We start from the raw sequence: 20,922 nt of genomic DNA, 5'->3' as shown, positions 1-20,922 counted from the left end.
GCTGAGTCTACCCTTTGTGTGTGTCATCTGTAGAGGTGATTTGGTCGGGCTCTGGTATGATCTAAATGTGGCCACCAGATATGTTGGTTTTGGGGCCTCTTGGGAGGGGTTCTATTGCAGGGTAAGGTCAGCCACTGCCTGTGCCCTTCCTGGGGCCACTTCGTATTAGCTACAAAATAATATTCAGATGGTTGCTGCTTGTGCTGGACTTGGAGGTGCCTGGGAAAGGCTAAGCTGTAAATTGAGGCCAGCTTTCACTAGTACCAGACTTGAAGCTGTATAGCAAGAGGTACAGGGCATGCAGAAACCAGATGCTACTTGTTTGGGATTTGGGAACCTTAAAAAGATTTTAAGAAAGTCCGCACATAAGCCAAGACACATTGTTTGTATGTAAAAGCCATGGAAGACTATTGAGTAGGCCCACAAGTTAAGAGGAGCATGGTCTGGCAATCACCAGAGCAGGGTAACAGTGTTAGCCAGGTTGATGAGACTCAGATATGATGCCCACCTATGAATGGAATGCAGGGTAGCTGATGGCAAGGCTCAAAAAAGGAAAAATGGTTTCTGTCAGCACTTCTCTCTGTGAGGAAGTTGACCTTCCAGCCCTCATTCTTCAGCCAGACAACTGAACTCCTCTTGTATGTGGCTGGTGCCTTTCGAGCTGCTGCCCCATTTCTGGAGCTCAGAGCAAGTGAGTCCAGCAAATAAGTCAGTGAGCGGACCCTGTAACAGGAATGCCTGACAAGAATATACAGTGGGGTAAAGACATTCTGTTTAATAAATGGCGTTGGGGAAACTGGACAGGTACATGCAAAAGAATGAGACAGGATAACCCTTATATCACGTACAAGAACAAATGCCAAATGAATTAAAGACTTAAATCCAAGACCCCAAAACATAAAACTCCTAGAAGAAAACATAGGCAGTAAACTCTATGACATCGGTCTCAGTGATATTTTTCTGCTACCTCTCCTAAGGGGAGAGAAACAAAGGAAAAAAAATAAAGAAATATGACTACATCAAACTAAACATTTTTGCACGCAAAGGAAACCATCAACAAAACTAGAAGACAACCTACTGAGTGGGAGATGATATTCGCCAATGGTACATCTGATAAGAGGTTAATATCCAAAATTTATAAAAAACTCAGACAACACCAAAAGAAGAAAAAAACAACAACAACAAAACAATTTAAAAATTGTCAGAGAACCTGAATAGACATTTCTCCAAAGAGGACATATACATGGTCAATAGACACATAAAAAGATGCTCAATGTCACTAATCATCAGAGTTGAAATGAAAATTAAAACCACAATGAGATATCACCTTACACCTGTCAGAGTGACTATCATTGATAAATCAACAAACTAGTGTTGGCAAAAATGCAGGGAGAAGGGAAAGTTTGTGCACTGTTGGTGGGATTGCAAATTGGTGCAGCCACTATAGAAAATGGTTCAGAGGTTCCTCAAAAATTAAAAATAGAACTACATTATGACTCAGCAATTCCACTTCTGGGTATTTATCAAAAAAAATCCAAAACTCTAATTCAAAAGTATATATTCACCCCTACGTTCATTGCACCATTATTTACAATAGCCAAGATATGGAAGCAATCTAAGTGCCCATCTATAGACAACAAGATAAAGTAGAACAGATATACAATGAAATATTACTCAGCCATAAAAAAAGAAATCTTACCATTTTCATCAATATGGATGATCCTAGAGGATATGATTCTAAGTGGAATAAATCAGACTGAGAAAGACAAATATCATATGATGTCACTTATATGTGGAATCTAAAGAACAAAATAAATGAACAAACAAAACAGACACATACTCATAGATACAAAGAACAAACTAATGGTTTTCAGAGGCGAGTGGGGTTGGGAGGCAGAGTGAAAAAGGTGAAGGAATTAAAAAATGCAAATTAGTAATTACGAAGTATGCACAGGGATGTAAAGTACATCATAGAGAATACAGTCAATAATGTTGCAACAACTGTATATAGTACCAGATGGGTACTAGAGTAATTGGGGATATCACCGCATATATTATATAAATGCCGAACCACTAAGCTGTATACCTGAAACTAATAAAAAGTAATATTTAATGTCAACTGTATCTGAGAAAATAAATAATTTTTAGAAATGGGAAAAAAAAGGAACACCTCCAATTACAGCTGCCCACCATCTTACTCCAACAATCTCCGCTGGTTATTTATAGCCAGAAGTTATGGGCACTTCTCTTCCTGGCACTAGAACCCTGGGCTGGGAAGCCTGGTGTGGGGCTGGGATATGAAGCTCCTCTCGAGGGGTAACTTCTACACCCAAGATATCCTTCCCGATTTTGAACTGCCACACGTGCCACAGGCGTGTGGGACTAGCCTGTGCCACATCTGCACCCTTCCCACAAGTCTTCATGTGGTTGCTTCTGTATATCCTTAGTTGTAGGACTTCTGTTTACCTAGATGTTAGGTGATTCTTAGGGATGGTGTTCTATAGATTAGTTGCAAATTTGATGTGGTTGTGAGAGGAGGTCAAGCACAACAGTTACCTACTCTGCCATCTTGAACAGGTTCCTTAAAACTTTCAGGATTGTTGGTCCCATTTCTTTGAAAAGGGCCATTGAAATTTTTATAGGAATTGCAATTGAACATGTAGATCACATTCGGTAGTATTGACATTTTACCAAAATTAATTCTTCCAATCCATGAACATGGGATATTTTTCCATTTATCAGTGTCTTCTTTAATTTTCTTAACTAATATTTTGTAATTTTCAGTGTACAAGTCTTTCACTTCTCTCATTAAATTTATTCCTAAGCATTTAATTATTTTTCTTGCCATTATAAATGGAACTGTATCTTTAATTTTCTTTTTGGATAGTTCATTGTGGATATATAGAAACACTATTGATTTAGTATATTGATTTTGGATACTATAACTTTACTGAATTCACTTATTCTAACAGTTTTTTGGTGAGCTTTATAGTTTTCTACATGCATGACCATGTCATCTGCAAATAGAGATTATTTTACTTCTTCCTTCCTAATTTGGAAGCCTTTTAGTTTTTGGTCTTACATAACTGGTCTGGCTAGGACTTATAGTACGATATGTTGAGAGTGGGCATCCTTGCCTTATACCAGAACATAAAGGGAAAGCTTTATGTTTTAACCCACTGATTATGATGTTAGCTGTGGGATTTTCATATATGGCCTTTATGTTGTGAGTTAAGTTTTTTCTATAACTGTTTGTTGAGAGTTTTAATCATAAATGGATTTAGAACTTTGTCAAATGTGTTTTTCTATGTCTATTAAGATAATCATGTGTTTTTTTCTTTCACTTTGTAAATTTTTAGTAGCATATCCATTGATTTGCATATGGTAAATGAACCTTGCATCCTGCGGATAAATCCCTTTGGTCATGGCATATTACCCTTTTGATGTGCTCAAATTTGGTTTGTGAGTATTTTATTGAGAATTTATGTATTCAACAGGGATACTTGCCCTTAATTTTTTTCTTGTAGTATCCTTATCTGGCTTTATCAGTGTAATGCTGGGCTCGGAAAATGAGTTTGGAGTGCTCCCACCCTTTCAATTTTAGGAACAGTTTGGTAAGTTTGGAGTTAATTCTTCTTTAAATGGTAGAATGCACTAGAAAAATCATCTCGACCTTGGCTTTGTTGGTGTTGGGATGTTTTTAAATTATTTATTTTTATTTCTTTTTTGATTACTTACTTTTATTTGATTTGATTTGCTGTGATAATTCCCCTACTAGTAATTTATCTATAAATGCTTTCCAATTTTTCTTGTTTCAGTTTTGGTTGGTTGTATATTCTAGGAATTTATCCATTTCCTCTAGGTTATCCAGGTGTTGATGTATAATTGTGCTTAATCATCACTTGTAATCCATTATATTTCTGAAGCACTGCAATGCCTCCTCTTTCATTTCTGATTTTATATATTTGCATCTTCTCTCTTTTTTCCTCAGTGTACCTAAGAGTGTGTTGATTTTATCTTTCAAAAAAGACCAACCCTTAGTTTTGTTGTTTTTTCCCACGTTTTCTCCACTTGATTTATTTCTGCTATAATTTTTATTATCTCTTTCATTCTGCTAACAATGAGCCGGGTTTGTTCTTTTTCTAGTTATCTGAGGTACAAAATTAATTGTTTCTTTGAGGGTTTTCTTTTTCAATTAAGCACTTATCACTAGGAACTTCTGTCTTAGTACTACTTTTGTTGCATTCAATAGTTTTGGTATGTCTTGTTTTCATCTTCATTTATTTGAAGATACTCATTAAACTTCCTTTGATTCCCTTTTACTCAATGGTTGCTCAAGAAATTATTGTTTACTTTTTACATGTTTATAAATTTTCCCATTTTCTTGCTGTTACTGATTTTTGGTTTATTCCGTTGTGGTCAGAAAAAGTATTTGGTATGTTTTTTTGTTTTGTTTTTTAATTTGGTAAGACTTACTTTGTGACCTATAATAACATGGGATCTATCTAGGAGAATTTACTCGAAAAAAATGTATTCTTCTGCAGTAGAATACAAGGTTCTGTATATGTCTGTTATGCTCATTTGGTCTATAGTGTTGTTGAAGTAAGGTTTTTCTTTATTGATTTTTCTGTCTGGATGTTCTGTGCATTATTGTAAGTGGGGTATTGAAGTCCCCTACTATTATTTTATTGCTGTAAACTTATGCCTCCTGATCAATATTTGCTTTATACATTTAGGTGTTCTGATGTTGGATACACATATATTTATAAATGTTATATCTTTCTGTCTAATTGACCTTTTTATCACTGTATGATGACCTTCTTTGTTTCCACTAAAAGTTTAAGAGTTAAAGTATATTTTGTCTGATATAATTATAGCCACTCGCTTTCCTCTGGTTACCATTTGCACTGCATCTTTTTCTATCCTTTCACTTTCAACCTATGTGTGTCTTTAAATCTAAATGGAGCCATGTGTAGACAGCAGATCACTTAATCTGATTTTTTAATCTATTCTTCTCAGTGCCTTCTAATTGGTGAGTTTAACCTATTTACATTTAAAGTAATTAATGACAGGTAAGGATTTACTATGGCTGTTTTCTTAATTATTTTCTGTTTTAAAATTGTTTTTCCCTCTCTTCTCTTGCTGCCTTTGTGATTGATTTATTTGGGTAGTGTACTTCTTTTATTCATTTATGCATTTGCATATCTATTATAGATTTTTACTTATTGTATGACTCAAGGCTTGTATAAAATATGCACCTAAAACCTTAATTTTAAGTTGATAACAACTTCTATTGCATAGAAAATCATTACACGTTTACTGTCCCCCACACACTATGTGTTCTTGCATTTAGAGTTTTCTTCTTATCATAGTGTGTATCCATTAACAATATTTTATCTTTTCAATTTCATATTAGTGTTAAAAGTAATTTACGGACTACCATTACAGTGTTACATAAATATGTATTTGTCTATATGTTTACTTTTACCAGTGAGACTTACGTATACATATAATTTTACATTGTAGTTTAGAATATTTTATTTCATTGTTTAAATATCCTTTAATCATTTCTTGTAAGGAAGTTCTGATGGTGATGAATTCCCTCAGTTCTTTGTTTCTTTGGGAAAGACTTTACCTCTCCATTTTTAAAAAAATTATTAAATTTCTTGGGGTGAATTGGTTAGTACATTTATATAGGTTTCAAGTGTACGTTTCTAAAGTACATCATCTATATATTTCATTGTGTGCTCACCAACCAAAGTCAGTTCTTTTTTCATACCATATATTTGACCCCCTTTTCCCTCCTGTACCACCCACCCTCCCCCCCACTCTAGTAACCACTAGACTGTTGTTCCAGTTTATGAGTTCTTGTTTCTTTGTTTGTTTGTCTTATTTGTTTGGTGCTTTCAGTTTCATATCCCACAAATGAGTGAAGTCATATAATTCTCAACTTTTTCTGTCTGACTTATTTCACTTGGCATGATAATCTCAAGATCCATCCATTGTTGTTGAAAATGGCACTACTTCATCTTTTCTCATGGCCATGTAATTTTTCATTGTATATATGTACCATTGTTTTTTTAAAGATTTTATTGGGGAAGGGGAACAGGACTTTATTGGGGAACAGTGTGTACTTTCAGGACTTTATCCCAAGTCAAGTTTTTGTCCTTTCAATCTTAGTTGTGGAGGGTGCCATTCAGCTTTAAGTTGTTGTCCTTTCAGTCTTAGTTGTGGAGGGCACAGCTGAGCTCCAGGTCCAGTTGCCATTGCTAGTTGCAGGGGTTGCTGCCCACCATCCCTTGGGGAACTCGAGGAATTGAACGGGCAACCTTGTGGTTGAGAGCCCGTGCTCCAATCAACTGAGCCATTCGGGAGGCAGCTCAGCTCTAGGTGCCCTGTTCAATCTTAGTTGCAGGGAGCGGAGCCCACAATCCCTTGCGGGACTCGAGGAAGTGAATTTGCAACCTTGTGGTTGAGAGCCCACTGGCCCATGTGGTAACTGAATCGGCAGCCTTCAGAGTTAGGAGCACAGAGCTCCAACTGCCTGAGCCACTGGGCCGGCCCTGTACCACATCTTCTTTATTCAATCAACTATCAATGGGCACTTTGGTTGTTTCCATGTCTTGGCCATGGTGAATAATGCTGCAATGAACATAAGGGTACATATATCTTTATGGATAAATGTTTCAGAATTTTGGGATAGATACCCAGGAAAGGGAATCCTGGGTCATATAGTAATTTTATTCTTCAGATTTTGAGCAAACGCCATACTTTTTCCATAGTGGCTGAACCAATTTATACACCCACCAGCAGTTTCTGAGGGTTCTTCTTTCTCCACAGCTTCTCCAACACTTGTTATTACCTGTGCGGTTGATGATAGCTATTATCACAGGTGTGAGGTGGTATCTCATTGTGGTTTATATTTGCATTTCACTAATAGCTAGTGATGTTGAGCATTTTTAATATGTCTGTTGGCTGTTTTTATCTCTTATTGGGAGAATAGTCTGTTCAAGTCCTCTGCCCATTTTGTAATTGTATTGTCTATTTTTTTCTTGTATGAGTTCTTTATATATTTTGAAAATTAGCCCCTTATTGGAGGTCTGTTTGCAAATATCTTCTCTCATGCAGCCTGATTGCCTCTTTGCTTTGTTGATATTTTCTTTTGTGGTACAGAAGCTTTTTAGTTTGATACACTCTCATTCATTTAGTTTTGCTTTTACTTCCCTTGCCTTTGAGGTCAAATTCATAAAATCCACTCAAAGCCAAAGGTCCATAAATTTAGTACCTATGCTTTCTTCTATGCAATGTATTCTTTCAGCTCTTATGTTTAGGTGTTTGATCCATTTTGAGTTAATTTTGGTATATGGTGACAGCAGTCTAGTTTCACTATTTTGCACATGGCTTTCCAATTTTTCATGAACCATTTATTGAAAGGGCTTTCTTTTCTCCATTGTATGTTTTTTGGGTACAGCTCCAGATCTAGGGTTGGGGAGGGAACAGCAGTGTTGACCTTGTGCACTGTCATCACCTGAAATCATGAGTGGCCAATACTGAGGGAGTATTTTGCAGGCAAGGTTGTGGGTACCCATGGTGGCAGTGAGGGCTGCTGGAGTCTTCAGTGGCAAAGGCTGCTGAAGTCCACCTACACTCCTTTTCTCCTACAGGGTGAAGTTATAGCTTAGGAGATTCCTCTGGGTAACAGGATCTGGTGTACAGGTGTGTTCATGGCAACACTGCTCATTTAGAGACTTTGAAAAACCTCAGGGACTTATTTACTTATTATTGTTATTATTATTATCAGCATCACTATTATTTTATGACATCATGACACCAAGGTAAGGATAAATTTCAATTTCTGCACGGTCAAGCATGGCTACTACTTCAATTCCATTTCTATAGCACCAAGTCAAACATCATACACAAATGGAAACCTAATACTTTCTTTACCACAATGATGGATATCAAGTTAGGCCAGATTATGTATCGCTAGGAAAATTACCTATTTATTAGGTTGGTGCCAAAGTAATTGCGGTTTTTGCAGTTTTTAACCTTTTAAACCACAATTACTTTTTCACCAACCTAATTCTAAGTTAAAAATTAGGTCACCAGTATATCTCTCAAAAGGTTTTATGTTGTCTTATTATAAAGGAACAACAGAAGTTTTGGAGAAAGTCTTTTTCAGAAACTGGTATAACTGAGAAAAATATGACAGAGTTATTGCTTGAGTTAGTATTAATATTTATTGGTAGAAAAATTATTTTTTATTTACTACAGGCTTTCTTGCAAATGTTGGTCACTTCCAAGACAATTCAAGATTAGGAAGCCAGTATGAATTAAGAAGTCTTAAGACTAGGAAACCAATCATCAGTTTATCACTGTATCTTCATCATAAAACAATTTTCATGCAAGGGGTTTAATAAAATAAAATTCCTATAACAAAACATCATTGAAGAGGAGGAAAAATGTGGATAGGGCAAACACTTTGGATTTAACCAGGCATGGGATTGAAACTTACTAGCTTTGTGACTATGGGCAAAGCTGAATCACTTTGTGCCTATTTTCTGATCTGCAAAATGAGAGTTCTGAAAATATCTTTTTTTCTGAAAATCTGATAAGAATTAAATGAGTTACCATGGCAGATGGGAGATGAATAAATTCTGAGGATCTAATCACAGTATTGTGATTATAGTTAACAATATTATATTATATACTTGAAAGTTGCTAAGAGCTTTGTTTACGGTGGCCAAGACATGGAAACAACCAAAATGTCCTTGGATAGATGAATGGATGAAGAAGTTGTGGTATATATACACAATGGAATACTATTCGGCGGTAACAAAAGATGATATAGGAACATTTGTGACAACATGGATGGATCTTGAGAGTGTAATGCTGAGCGAAATAAGTCAGACAGAAAAAGCAGAGAACCATGTGATTTCACTGATATGTGGTATATAAACCAAAAGCAACAAAAGAACAAGACAAACAAATGAGAAACAGAAACTCATTAACACAGACAATGGTTTGGTGGTTGCCAGAGGGTAAGGGGGGTGGGGGGTGGGGGGTGGGAGATGAGGGTAAGGGGGATCGAATATATGGTGATGGAAGGAGAACTGACTCTGGGTGATGAACACACAATAGGATTTATAGATGATGTAATACAGAATTGTACACCTGAAATCTATGTAATTTTACTAACAATTGTCACCTCAATAAATTTAATAAAATAAAAAAAAAGAAAGTTGCTAAGAGACTAGACCTTAAATGTTCCCACCATAAAAAAGAAATCATAATCATGTGATGTGATGAAGATGTTAGCTAACATTATGGTGGTAATAACATTGCAATATATAATTGTATCAAATAAGCATATTGTATACTATAAACTTTCACAATGTTATATGTAGATAATACCTAAATAGAAAATGGAACTATAGGAAAAAAACATGGGAGACAGTTAGTACATAGTAACTGGTAATTTCTTACTATTGTTATTATTCTTTTGTTTAGTGTTAATTTTAGTCTTATCTATGTGTTGCTTCCACTTACCATTAATCCACTAAAACTATTCATTATTCCCCACTGTGGGCACTGGCTGAAAACTAATTCTCATTCTATAATTCACCATGAACATTTCCATTTTAGATGAGGAGACCTTCACTGTATTAAAGTCACAGTAGTTTTTCACATTGACTTGATTCACTAATTTCCCTCTTTAATTCCCCTTTGCTTTTCCCTCCAAAATAAGGCCCTATAATGCTTGAACTTCTAGGAGCCGAAAAAAAGAGAGATAAGGGTACTACTGATCCACCTGTCACATTATATTGAATTTACCTGCAGTTAAGATTGGAAACCTATGGCACCTAAGGACATTTTTGATTGGCCCTTATTATTCCCCACTAAAATTAAACTTTACCTATCTATGTAAATTTCTATCCATCTACCCATTCATCCATATTGATATTTATAATTCCACCTAATTCCAAAGGACATATGAGAGGTGGTCATATAAAAAAGCCAAGGTATAATTACTAGCCAAGGATAAAGGAGTGAAAACAAGCAGTAAGAAGGGAGAGGACATTTCAATGGGATACAGGCATCTTTCTCTTATCTCCCTTTCTCCATCTTTTTTCCTTACTTTCTCTTTGTTCCACCTCTTTTCTTTAGCCCTTGCTGATAACACCTCAAGTCTACCAGCACCTTTACTGAGCTGAAGAGGTGGTACTCCAGTTGAAGAGACTGTAGCCCAGCCAAGGTGGACTCTCACAACTGCCATTCAGTGGTAAATTATTTAGAGAAAGAGGAGTTGAGAAGCCTGGGGTGAAATTGAAGCGGGCAGCTTTTAGCAAGCAGAAGGTGCAATAGCTAGCATTATAAAAATTAGAAATTAATCCCTCTACAACAAAACCATGAAGATAATTCAATGTTTCCTTAAATGAGATTCTGACCTATAATGGTTTTCTAATTTACATATGCAAGTTAGAGGTAGGGTTAAGCATACTTCTATAGTAATTGCTTACAATCAAAGTATATATATTATTCTCTCCTCCCCTGCTCAGCCCTCCTCTCTCCCATTGCAGAATAAATCAATGAGTCATCTGACTTGGAATCCTGAAGATACTCACCTGTGTTAGAATTAAGATCATCAGGCTCTGATTCAGTCCCATTTTGGCTTCCATTTCCCTGAAGAGTGTTCATAGCCATAAGCTTCATCTTCTGCAGCTTCATTGCCTCAGCCATTGCTGCAGCTGTTATACCTAAAACCACAATTATCCCTTTTAAAATGAGGACCATTTAATATAATTGAAAGCCGGATACATTTTCTTTACCAGGCCTATGCTGCATAGCACAAGACAAAAGTAAGTCCAAGTCTAATTTATAAATAATATTATTTAACAAAGTAATTTTCAACACTTGTAATTACTTCATCTTACAATGGACAGTTTGAAAATCTAAAAATGCATTGAATGTGGGTCAGCTCTCCAGGAAAAAACACAGAGAAAACAGAGTTATATGAAAATTGTTTGAGAAATTCCAAAACTCATGCTAATGTGTTCTGGTGCTTAGTAAGAGCTCTGGACAGTTGTTTTAGGCAGAACTTACCATGTACTCAATTCCATCTGAAACAACATTGTCAGAGGAAGTACTCTGAAATGCTAGAAAGAACAACTTTCTAGTCAATGCCCTTGTTGGTGCTTTTGCTGAAGGATGGACTGTCTTGCCTGTGAGAGTCACCTTAGAAGGGAGAGGGAGAAGGACTGAAGGAAAAAGACTTCAAGTAGTCTTTCTACCTGTATACCCTCTTACTCATTACACACTGAGGGATCAAATAAATAAAAACATGGCATGCTACCTCTGAAAGTGTGCCAATCCCTATATTATAATTACATTGTTTTGCATTAATACAAGACAATTATTTTTAACTCTTTATAATGGTGCAAGGAGGTAGGAATAAAAACCCAAAGAAAAAACATGAGTGCTTAAGTTTGAAATTCTTTCTTCTAGGAAGTCTACATCAGGCAGTACAATATATATATATATATATATATATATATATGTAAACTGGTACCAAATATAGAGCAATCCAGATTCTAACAATGCCCGCTAAAATGTCTAGTCAATTCAAATTAATTTTTGAAATTTTTATTATTATTTCATTAGTTTGCAAGTTAATTTGAACAAACATCAATTTGAATCTGGCAGTGCCAAACTGAAAGTGATTAGAAGTTCTTTACCCACACAGGCTAAGGGAAAGGCTTTTGTAGAGCCTATGCAGAAGGGCATTCTCTGGCTATAGCTTAAGAGGTTACCTTATTTGGGAAAGCGTAGTTGGCTGTTTCTGATTGGTTATTCCTAACTTCCAATTTGTTAACCTTGAGGCAATTACAGGAATTGACTCTGGCTAAGGTTTTGGTTTGCTTACGTAGGCTACCAGGGCATTAGAGCCACCTCAGTCTAGTGGCCTCCTCATGTAATTACTTTAACAGTGGTAATTTGTTATAGCACGAATAGGAAAATAATATACCACCTGATTAGGCTTATAAAACAACAGTCATTCTCCAAACTTTCTGCCTCTTCATAGACCATGTGTGGGTTAAATGGGGATCTTTGTGCATAAAATCATGTATTTATTACATTTCCCACTGTTTTTATTTTCTCTTTCGGTTTGATTTTGCATAATTTCTATTACTATATTTTAAAGTTTACTGATTCTTTCCTAAGCTGTGTCAAAACTATCAATTAGCCCATCACCGGTATTCTTTATATCTGTTCCTGTGTTCTTTATTTCTAGAATTTCTAATTGATTCTTCCTAATAGTTTCCATCTGAATGAATAAAGTTCGTAAGTTATCCTTTATCTAATACCATATAATAAAGGTAACTGAAAATGGAACAAAGACCTAAATGTAAGACTTAAGTTATAAAAGCCTTAGAAGAAAACATAGGACAAAAGCTTCATGACATTAGATTTGGCAAAGATTTCTTGGCTATGACACAAAAGGCACAGGCAACAAAGGAAAAAAATAAACAAACTGGAGTTTATGACAATACTAAATTTTGTGCATCAAAAAACCATTATCAAGAGTAAAAAAGCAACTCACAGAAACAGAAAAAATAATATTTACACACATATCTGATGATGTATCTTTATCCAGGATATACAAAGAAATCCTACAACCCAATTACAAAATAATAATAATAATAATAATAATAATAATAATAATAATAATAAAACACTATTCAAAAATGGGTAAAGGACTTGAATAAACATTTCTCCAAAAAACATATGCAAACAGCCAATAGCACATAAAAAGTGCTCAACATCGCTAATCATTAGGTAAATGCAAATAATAACTACAATGAGATGGCACTTCACACACATTAGGATGCCTACTATCAAAAAACAGAAAACAGAGACATCATGAAAATAGCAGCGTGAGGTGAGCCTCTCTGTAAAGCTCCCCTGGAATTTAGAACTAATCGAATAACAATAACTCCACAAAGGACTCCCTGCACAGCAGACAAGAAGATGAGGAGGCCCAACACTGAATTCACCTAAAGCTCCATGAATCATGAATCCTGCGAGCCAGGAGGAGGGAAGGGAGAAGTACGGACACAGAGCAGAGTGGGCTCAGGACGCAGACCTAGCTCAGTGCTCCGAGCTCGCTGCATCCCGGAACTACCTCAGCTGCGGGAGAGGTAAGAACTCGGACTGCTAGGGCTCCGATTATGGCCCACAGGGCTGAAGGGACAGCATATAACACGGCTGAACACAACGCTCACAGCAGACACCTCGGAGAAAAGACTGAGGGAAGAAGGCTGAAAACGGTGGTTTAAGGCCTCATTGCCGAGCAGAGAAAAGAAGCCTTACAATGAGACTAGCCGCCCCTCCCTTCCCTCCCAGAGCTCGCCCCGTCCCCACCTGCCCGGTGCTAGAAGCAGAACAGTAGCAGTGTCAGATCAAAAGAATGGAAGATTTGCAGTTCTGAGAACTGTGGACTGCAGACACAGATTTGCAGCCCAACTAGTTCTGGAAAAGGGGAGAGAGCTGTGGAAGCAGAACCGGCTGTGGCGGTGGTCGCTGCCATTGCTCTGGGCCACCTCTCACAACGTACCCCGCCCCTGGCCACACCTATCTGGGCAGATCCCTGCAGGAGTAAACAGAACTGCTGAAAAATACGGGCTTTGAATCTGGTGCAGGAAGAACTTTGGAACTTCAAAACCTCTACACATATCCACACGGACACTGCACCCTGTGACACAGGCGAACTGTTAACAGAGGAGAAGCCCATCTTCTAGGGAATCTCCCCATTGTGTGAGAAGCTGGAATAGTGCAGAGAACACATAGCACTACCGAGTGAGAGAGAAAAAAAAAAGCTGCAGGCAGAATAAAATAAAACATTCTACCAACAAGTACTGGAAAAAAAAAAAAAGACCTCTTCCTGTCAACCTGTTGCAGAAGCCACACATGTAGATGTCTAGCAAGAGAAAGAATAAGTCAGTAATTGCCATGAATAACCAAGGCAACAAGACAGCTCAGAAAGAAAGTGAAAAGTCTTCACAAAAGGAACTTAAAGATATGGAAATATGTGACTTAAATGACAGAGAATTCAAGACTGCAGTTCTGAAAAAACTCAACGAGATGCAAGAAAACACAGAAAGGTAGTTTAACAAACTCAGAAACACAATCAAAGAACAACATGAGCATTTTACGAAAGAGATTGAAATTTTAAAAAAAGAACCAAATAGAATTTCTGGAGATTAAGAACTCAATAGAAGAAATTAAGAATGAAATAACCAGGTTAGGTGTTAGAGTTCACCAGACAGAGGAAAGAATCAGTGACACCGAAGATAGAAACCTGGAACTTACACAGATGGAAAAAGAAAGAGACGTGAGTCTTCAAAGAAATGAAAGTACTCTACAAGAACTTTCTGACTCCATCAGAAAGAGCAATATAAGAATAATGGGCATACCAGAAGGAGAAGAAAGAGAGAAGGGAACAAACTATATATTCAAACAAATTGTTGATGAGAACTTCCCAAACTAGTGGACAAAAAGGGATCCTCGAATCAAAGAAGCAAATAGAACACCTAATTACCTCAATCCCAACAGGCCTTCTCCAAGGCATATTGTATTGAAGCGGTCTAAAATCAACGACAAAGATAGAATCCTCAAGGCAGCCAGGGATAAGAAGACAGTAACCTAAACAGGAAATCTCATTAGATTATCATCAGATTTTTCCGCAGAAACTCTACAAGCCAGGAGGGAGTGGAACCAAATATTCAAACTATTGAAAGAGAGAAATTATGAGCCAAGAATAATATATCCAGCAAAGATATCCTTTAGATATGAAGGAGGAATAAAGACCTTTCCAGACATACAGAAGCTGATGGAATTTTCTAATACACGACCTGCACTACAAGAAATACTAAAGGAGGCTATTTGACCACCATCAACAGGGACAATTTGTGGCAACCAAAACATAAAAAGGGGAGAGTAAAGGCCTGAAAGCCATATGGGAATGGAGAAAGTAAGCGTGCTGAAGAAAATGGAATACTCTAAATATCAAACTTTCTTTTACATAAACTTAAGGGTAACCACTCAAAAAAAAATCCAGAACTGAAATATATACTGTAATAAAAGAAGAAACAGAGGAAACATCATAGAATACCACCACACAGAAATAATAGACAACAACAAAAGGCAAAGAAACAATGGAGACACAGCCTTACCAGAAAACTAAAGATAGAATGACAGGAAATCCTCACATATCAATAATCACCCTAAATGTAAATGGACTGAACTCACCAATAAAAAGGCACAGAGTAGCAGATTGGATCAAAAACTAAACCCAACCATATGCTGTCTCCAAGAGACACATCTCAGCTACAAGGACAAGCATAGACTCAAAGTGAAAGGGTGGAAATTGACACTCCAAGCAAATGGTACCCAGAGAAAATCAGGTGTAGCCATAATGATATCAGATGAAACAGACTTCAGGTGAAAAAGATAACAAGAGACAAAGATGGACATTTCATAATGGTAAAGGGACTATACAACAAGAAGACATAACAGTCATCAATATTTATGCCCCAATCAGGGAGCACCAAATATACCAAGCAACTACTAACAGAACTAAAGGGAGAAATTGACCAAAACACAATTATACTAGGGGACTTAAATACATCATTGACAGCTATGGATAGATCATCCAAACAGAAAATAAATAACGAAATAGCAGCCCTAAATGACACATTAGATGAAATGGACATAATTGACATTTATAGAGCACTTCATCCTAAAACATCAGACTATACATTCTTTTCTAGTGTACATGGAACATTCTCAAGGATAGACCATATATTGGGACATAAAATCAGTCTCAGCAAATTTAAGAAGATTGAAATCATACCAAGCATATTCTCTGATCACAAGGCTTTGAAATTGGATATCAACTGCAAAAAGAAAGCAGGAAAAACACAAATACATGGAGATTAAACAACATACTTTTAAAGAACGACTGGGTCAAAGAAGAAATTAGAGGAGAGATCAAAAGATACATAGAAACAAATGACAATGAAAATACATCCTACCAAAATTTTTGGGATGCAGCGAAAGCAGTTTTAAGAGGGAAATTTATATCATTACAGGCCTATCTCAAGAAACAAGAAAAATCCCAAATAAATAACCTCATGTTACACCTTAAAGAACTAGAAAAAGAAGAACAAGTGAAACCCAAGGTCAGCAGAAGAAAGGAAATAACAAAAATCAGAGCAGAACTAAATGAAATAGAGAACAAAAAGACAATAGAAAAAATTAATGTGACAAAGAGCTGGTTCTTTGGAAAGATTAACAAAATTGACAAACCCTTGGCTAGACTCACTAAGATAAAAAGAGAGAAGACACTAATTAACAAAATCAGAAATGAAAAAGGGGAAGTTATCACGGACACCACAGAAATACAAAGGATCATCCAAGAATACTATGAAGGACTATATGCCACCAAATTCAATAACCTAGAAGAAATGGACAAGTTCTTAGAAACATATAGCCTTCCAAGGCTGAACCATGAAGAACTGGAAAATCTAAACAGACCGATCACCAGTGTAAATTGAATCAGTCATCCAAAACCTTCCCAAAAGCAAAAGTCCGGGACCAGATGGCTTCACTAGTGAATTCTACCAAACCTTCAAAGAGGATCTAATACCAATCCTGCTCAAACTCTTCCAAAAATTGAAGAAGAGACAGTACTCCTAACTCATTTTATGAGGCCAACATTACCCTGATACCAAAACCTGGTAAGGACAACACAAAAAAACTACAGACCAATATCTCTGATGAATACAGATGCAAAAATCCTAAACAAAATTCTAGCAAATCGAATACAACAATGCATTAAAAAGATTATTCATCACGACCAAGTGGGGTTCATCCCGGGGCACAAGGATGGTTCAACATCCAAATCCATCAATGTGATACATCACATAAACAAAATAAAGGACAAAAATCATATGATTATATCAATTGATGCAGAAAAAGCATTTGACAAGATACAACATCCATTTATGATTAAAACACTTAATAAAATAGGTATAGAAGGAAAATACCTTAACATAATAAAGGCCATATATGACAAGCCCTCAGCTAATTTCATAATTATGGTGAAAATCTGAAGCCCTTTGCTCTACGTTCAGGAACACGACAGGGCTGTCCCCTATCACCTCTGCTTTTTATCACAGTGTTGGAAGTCCTTGCCAGAACAATCAGGCAAGAGAAAGAAATTAAAGGCATCCAAATTGGGAATGAAGAAGTTAAATTAACCCTCTTTGCAGATGACATGATGTTATATATAGAAAACCCTAAAGACTCCACCAAAAAGATATTAGAAACAATCATCGAATACAGTAAAGTTGCTGGCTACAAAATCAACGCACAAAAGTCCGTTGCATTCCTATGTACTAACAATGAAATCTCAGAAAAAGAAATACAAAAAAACAGTTCCTTTTGCAATTGCAGCAAAAAGAATAAAATACCTAGGAATAAACTTAACCAAGGATGTGAAGGACCTATATGCTGAAAACTATAAGACACTTTTGAAAGAAACTGAAGAAGACACAAAGAAATGGAAAGACAATCCACTCTCATGGATTGGAAGAATCAACATAGTTAAAATGGCCATATTACCCAAAGCAATATACAGATTAATGCAATCCCCATCAAAATCCCAATGGCATTTTTTAAAGAAATAGAACAAAAAATCATCAGATTTGTTTGGAAGCACAAAAGACCCCGAATAGCCAAGCAATCTTAAGAAAAAGAATACTGGATATATCACACTCCCTGACTTTAGCTTGTACTACAAGGCTACAATAATCAAAACAGCATGGTACTGGCAGAAAAACAGACATGTAGATCAATGCAATAGAATTGAGAATGCAGAAATAAAACCACGTAAATATGGACAGATAATTTTTGACAAAGAAACTAAAAACATACAATGGAGGAAAGACAGCCTCTTCAATAAATGGTGCTGGGAGAATTGGATAGCCACGTGCAAAAGAATGAAACTGGACTGCTATTTGTCACCATGTACCAAAGTTAATTCAAAATGGATCAAAGACTTAAGCATAAGACCTGACACAATAAACTGCATAGAAGAAAACATAGGTACTAAACTTATGGACCTTGGGTTCAAAGAGCATTTTATGAATTTGACTCCAAAGGCAATGGAAGTAAAAGCTAAAATAAATGAATGGGACTATATGAAACTTAAAAGCTTCTGCACAGCAAAAGAAACCATCCACAAAATAAAGAGGCAACCAACTGAATGGGAGAAGATTTTTGCAAACAGTGCCTCCGATAAGGGGCTAATATCCAAAATATACAAGGAACTCATGCAACTCAACAACAAGAAAAGAAACAACCCAATTGAAAAATGGGCAGAGGACCTGAAGAAACATTTCTCCAAAGAGGACATACTAATGGCAATTAGACATATGAAAAAATGCTCACCATTACTAATCATCAGAGAAACGCAAATAAAAACCACAATGAGATATCACCTCACCCCAGTCAGAATGGCTATCATCAACAAGACAAATAGTAACAAATGTTGGAGAGGCTGTGGAGAAAAAGGAACCCTCATACACTGTTGGTGGGAATGCAGACTGGTGCAGCCATTATGGAAGAAAGTGTGGAGGTTCCTCAAAAATTACGAATAGAATTACCATATGACCCAGCAATCCCTCTCCTGGGTATCTACCCAAAAAATCTGAAAACGTTTATACATAAAGACACGTGTGCTCCAATGTTCATTGCAGCTTTGTTTACAGTGGCCAAGACATGGAAACAACCAAAACGTCCTTCGATAGATGAATGGATAAAGAAGTTGTGGTATATATACACCATGGAATACTATTCGGCGGTAAAAAAAGATGATATAAGAATATTTGTGAAAACATGGGTGGATCTTGAGAGTATAATGCTAAGTGATATAAGTCAGACAGAAAAAGCAGAGAACCATATTATTTCACTGATAGGTGGTATATAAACCAAAAACAACAAAAGAGCAAGACAAACAAATGAGAAACAAAAACTCATAGACACAGCCAATAGTTTAGTGGTTTCCAGAGGGTAAGGGGGTGGGGGTGGGAGATGAGGGTAAGGGGGATCAAATATATGGTGATGGAAGGAGAACTGACTCTGGGTGGTGAACACACAATGGGATTTATAGATGATGTAACACAGAATTGTACACCTGCAATCTATGTAATTTTACTAACATTTGTCACCTTAATAAATTTTAAAAAATTCACGAAAGGATTAAAAAAAACAACAAAAAAGAAGAAAAACATGTAATGGCAAAGACACAGAATTGGGAATCCTTGTGCACTGTTGGTCAGAATGTAAAATGGCAAAGCCAGGGTGGAAAACAGCATGGCAGTTTCTCAAAAATTTAAACATAGAATTAGCATATGATCCAGTTATTTCACTTTTGAGTATATATTCAAAAGAACAGAAAAAAGGGAGGAGAGATACTTGTACACCTGTGTTCATAGCAGCATTATTCACAGTACCCAAAAGGTGGAAGCAACCCAAGTGTCAACTGCAGAGTTGACATGGAAGGTTATCTATGAGATATTTGTCCAGAAAGACAATTGCAGAAAAATGTACATATGATTTTTGGCTATTGATATGAGAACAGAGATAATTACGGAAAGTACAACCAAAAGATTGAACAGGCATTGTATGCTTCGGCCATATCTTCCTCTTTCTTTTCTCCTTGCCCTTATAACAGCATGTTCCCAATAGGGGTCACTTTTCTTCAGCCTGAATCTGAAAATGAAGATGTGTGGAGCAGAACCACAGATAATCTGTAAACTTCTCTTGTGGAAAATTTTCCATTTTTTCTACTCTGGCATTCTACATATTTTTAAAATTTGTTTTGCTATTTTATATTTGTCTATAAAATAATCCAAACTCTGTAGGTTTCAAAATGTGTTGGGCAAAGTCCTTCTGTCACATCCAGGGCTCTTTCCCTTGTTCCAATAAGGAGATCACATCTGTCTTAGAAATGGAACATCCCACTGAGATGTTCCATCAGGAATGCTGTAGTTCTGCATTCCCGTTTTCCTGACAAAAGTCTATAGCCATATGCTTGAACATTACCAATCTCCCATAGCTTATAGATCTCCACCATTTCTTTCCTTCTCCTCTGGGCACCTTGAGCACCGGAGATTTTCAACTTTATCATTTTTAGATAGTGCTGAAATCCCTATCCATCTGCTGCTGCATAGGTGCCATGAGCGAAACAAACAAATTCTGGCACATTTAAAACAGTATTTTAGAATTCAGTGAAATGCATTCTTTTATGCAAATGCAAATCAAGGCAAAGGAGGAATATATTGGTTGTTGCAAAAAGAAAACAACTCATAACTGCCATTATTAGAAGAATCTGATTCTAAGAGGCAGGGTGAATCCTTATCAAAGGTGTAAGTGGAAGTACGTACAGCCTACAACATCTAACTGTGTGCTTGGGAGAAACACTCAGTCTCAATTTTGCCACTCTTACTCTTCACAATGCATGGAACACTCAAAATGAAGCAAACTTTTAACCATATTAGCTTGTCTATGAATCACGGCCAGTAAAGGATCTGAAAGAAAATTGCTTTAGTCTCTGAATTGATGATATACATTTGTACATTTTCTAGCATATTTAGCTTGACTGAATTCCAACTCTCCAAATGGGCCAACCATATGATGGTAATAATTTAAACAAAGGGACCCTGCTTAGGACTGCCAGGGCTGAGTGCCTCATAATAAAAAATGTATCATGAAAAGCCTCCAGAATTTACATCAGCTCCTCTGACTAGCAATCCAGAAGTGGATCCTGACTATGATAATTATTGAATTACTAGTTGT

The 20,922-nt window shown here is 36.5% G+C and overlaps 1 protein-coding gene across 5 annotated transcripts in view; it reads right to left on the bottom strand.

Annotated features, from left to right (window-relative positions):
• Positions 1-20,922, bottom strand: part of DACH2 (dachshund family transcription factor 2) — a 675,689-nt gene that overhangs the window by 248,434 nt on the left and 406,333 nt on the right. For all 5 annotated transcript variants that reach the window (XM_074323712.1, XM_074323713.1, XM_074323714.1 and 2 more), the window contains one exon: positions 10,626-10,757. In XM_074323712.1, the coding sequence (XP_074179813.1) occupies positions 10,626-10,757 (132 nt within the window). The remainder of the gene's footprint in view (positions 1-10,625; positions 10,758-20,922) is intronic.

The sequence above is a fragment of the Rhinolophus sinicus genome, chromosome X (genome assembly GCF_036562045.2).
Source record: "Rhinolophus sinicus isolate RSC01 chromosome X, ASM3656204v1, whole genome shotgun sequence".
Classification (NCBI taxonomy): Eukaryota; Metazoa; Chordata; class Mammalia; order Chiroptera; family Rhinolophidae; genus Rhinolophus; species Rhinolophus sinicus.
The sequence above is the reverse complement of the archived record's forward strand: the minus strand, read 5'-3'. Positions and strand labels throughout refer to the sequence as shown.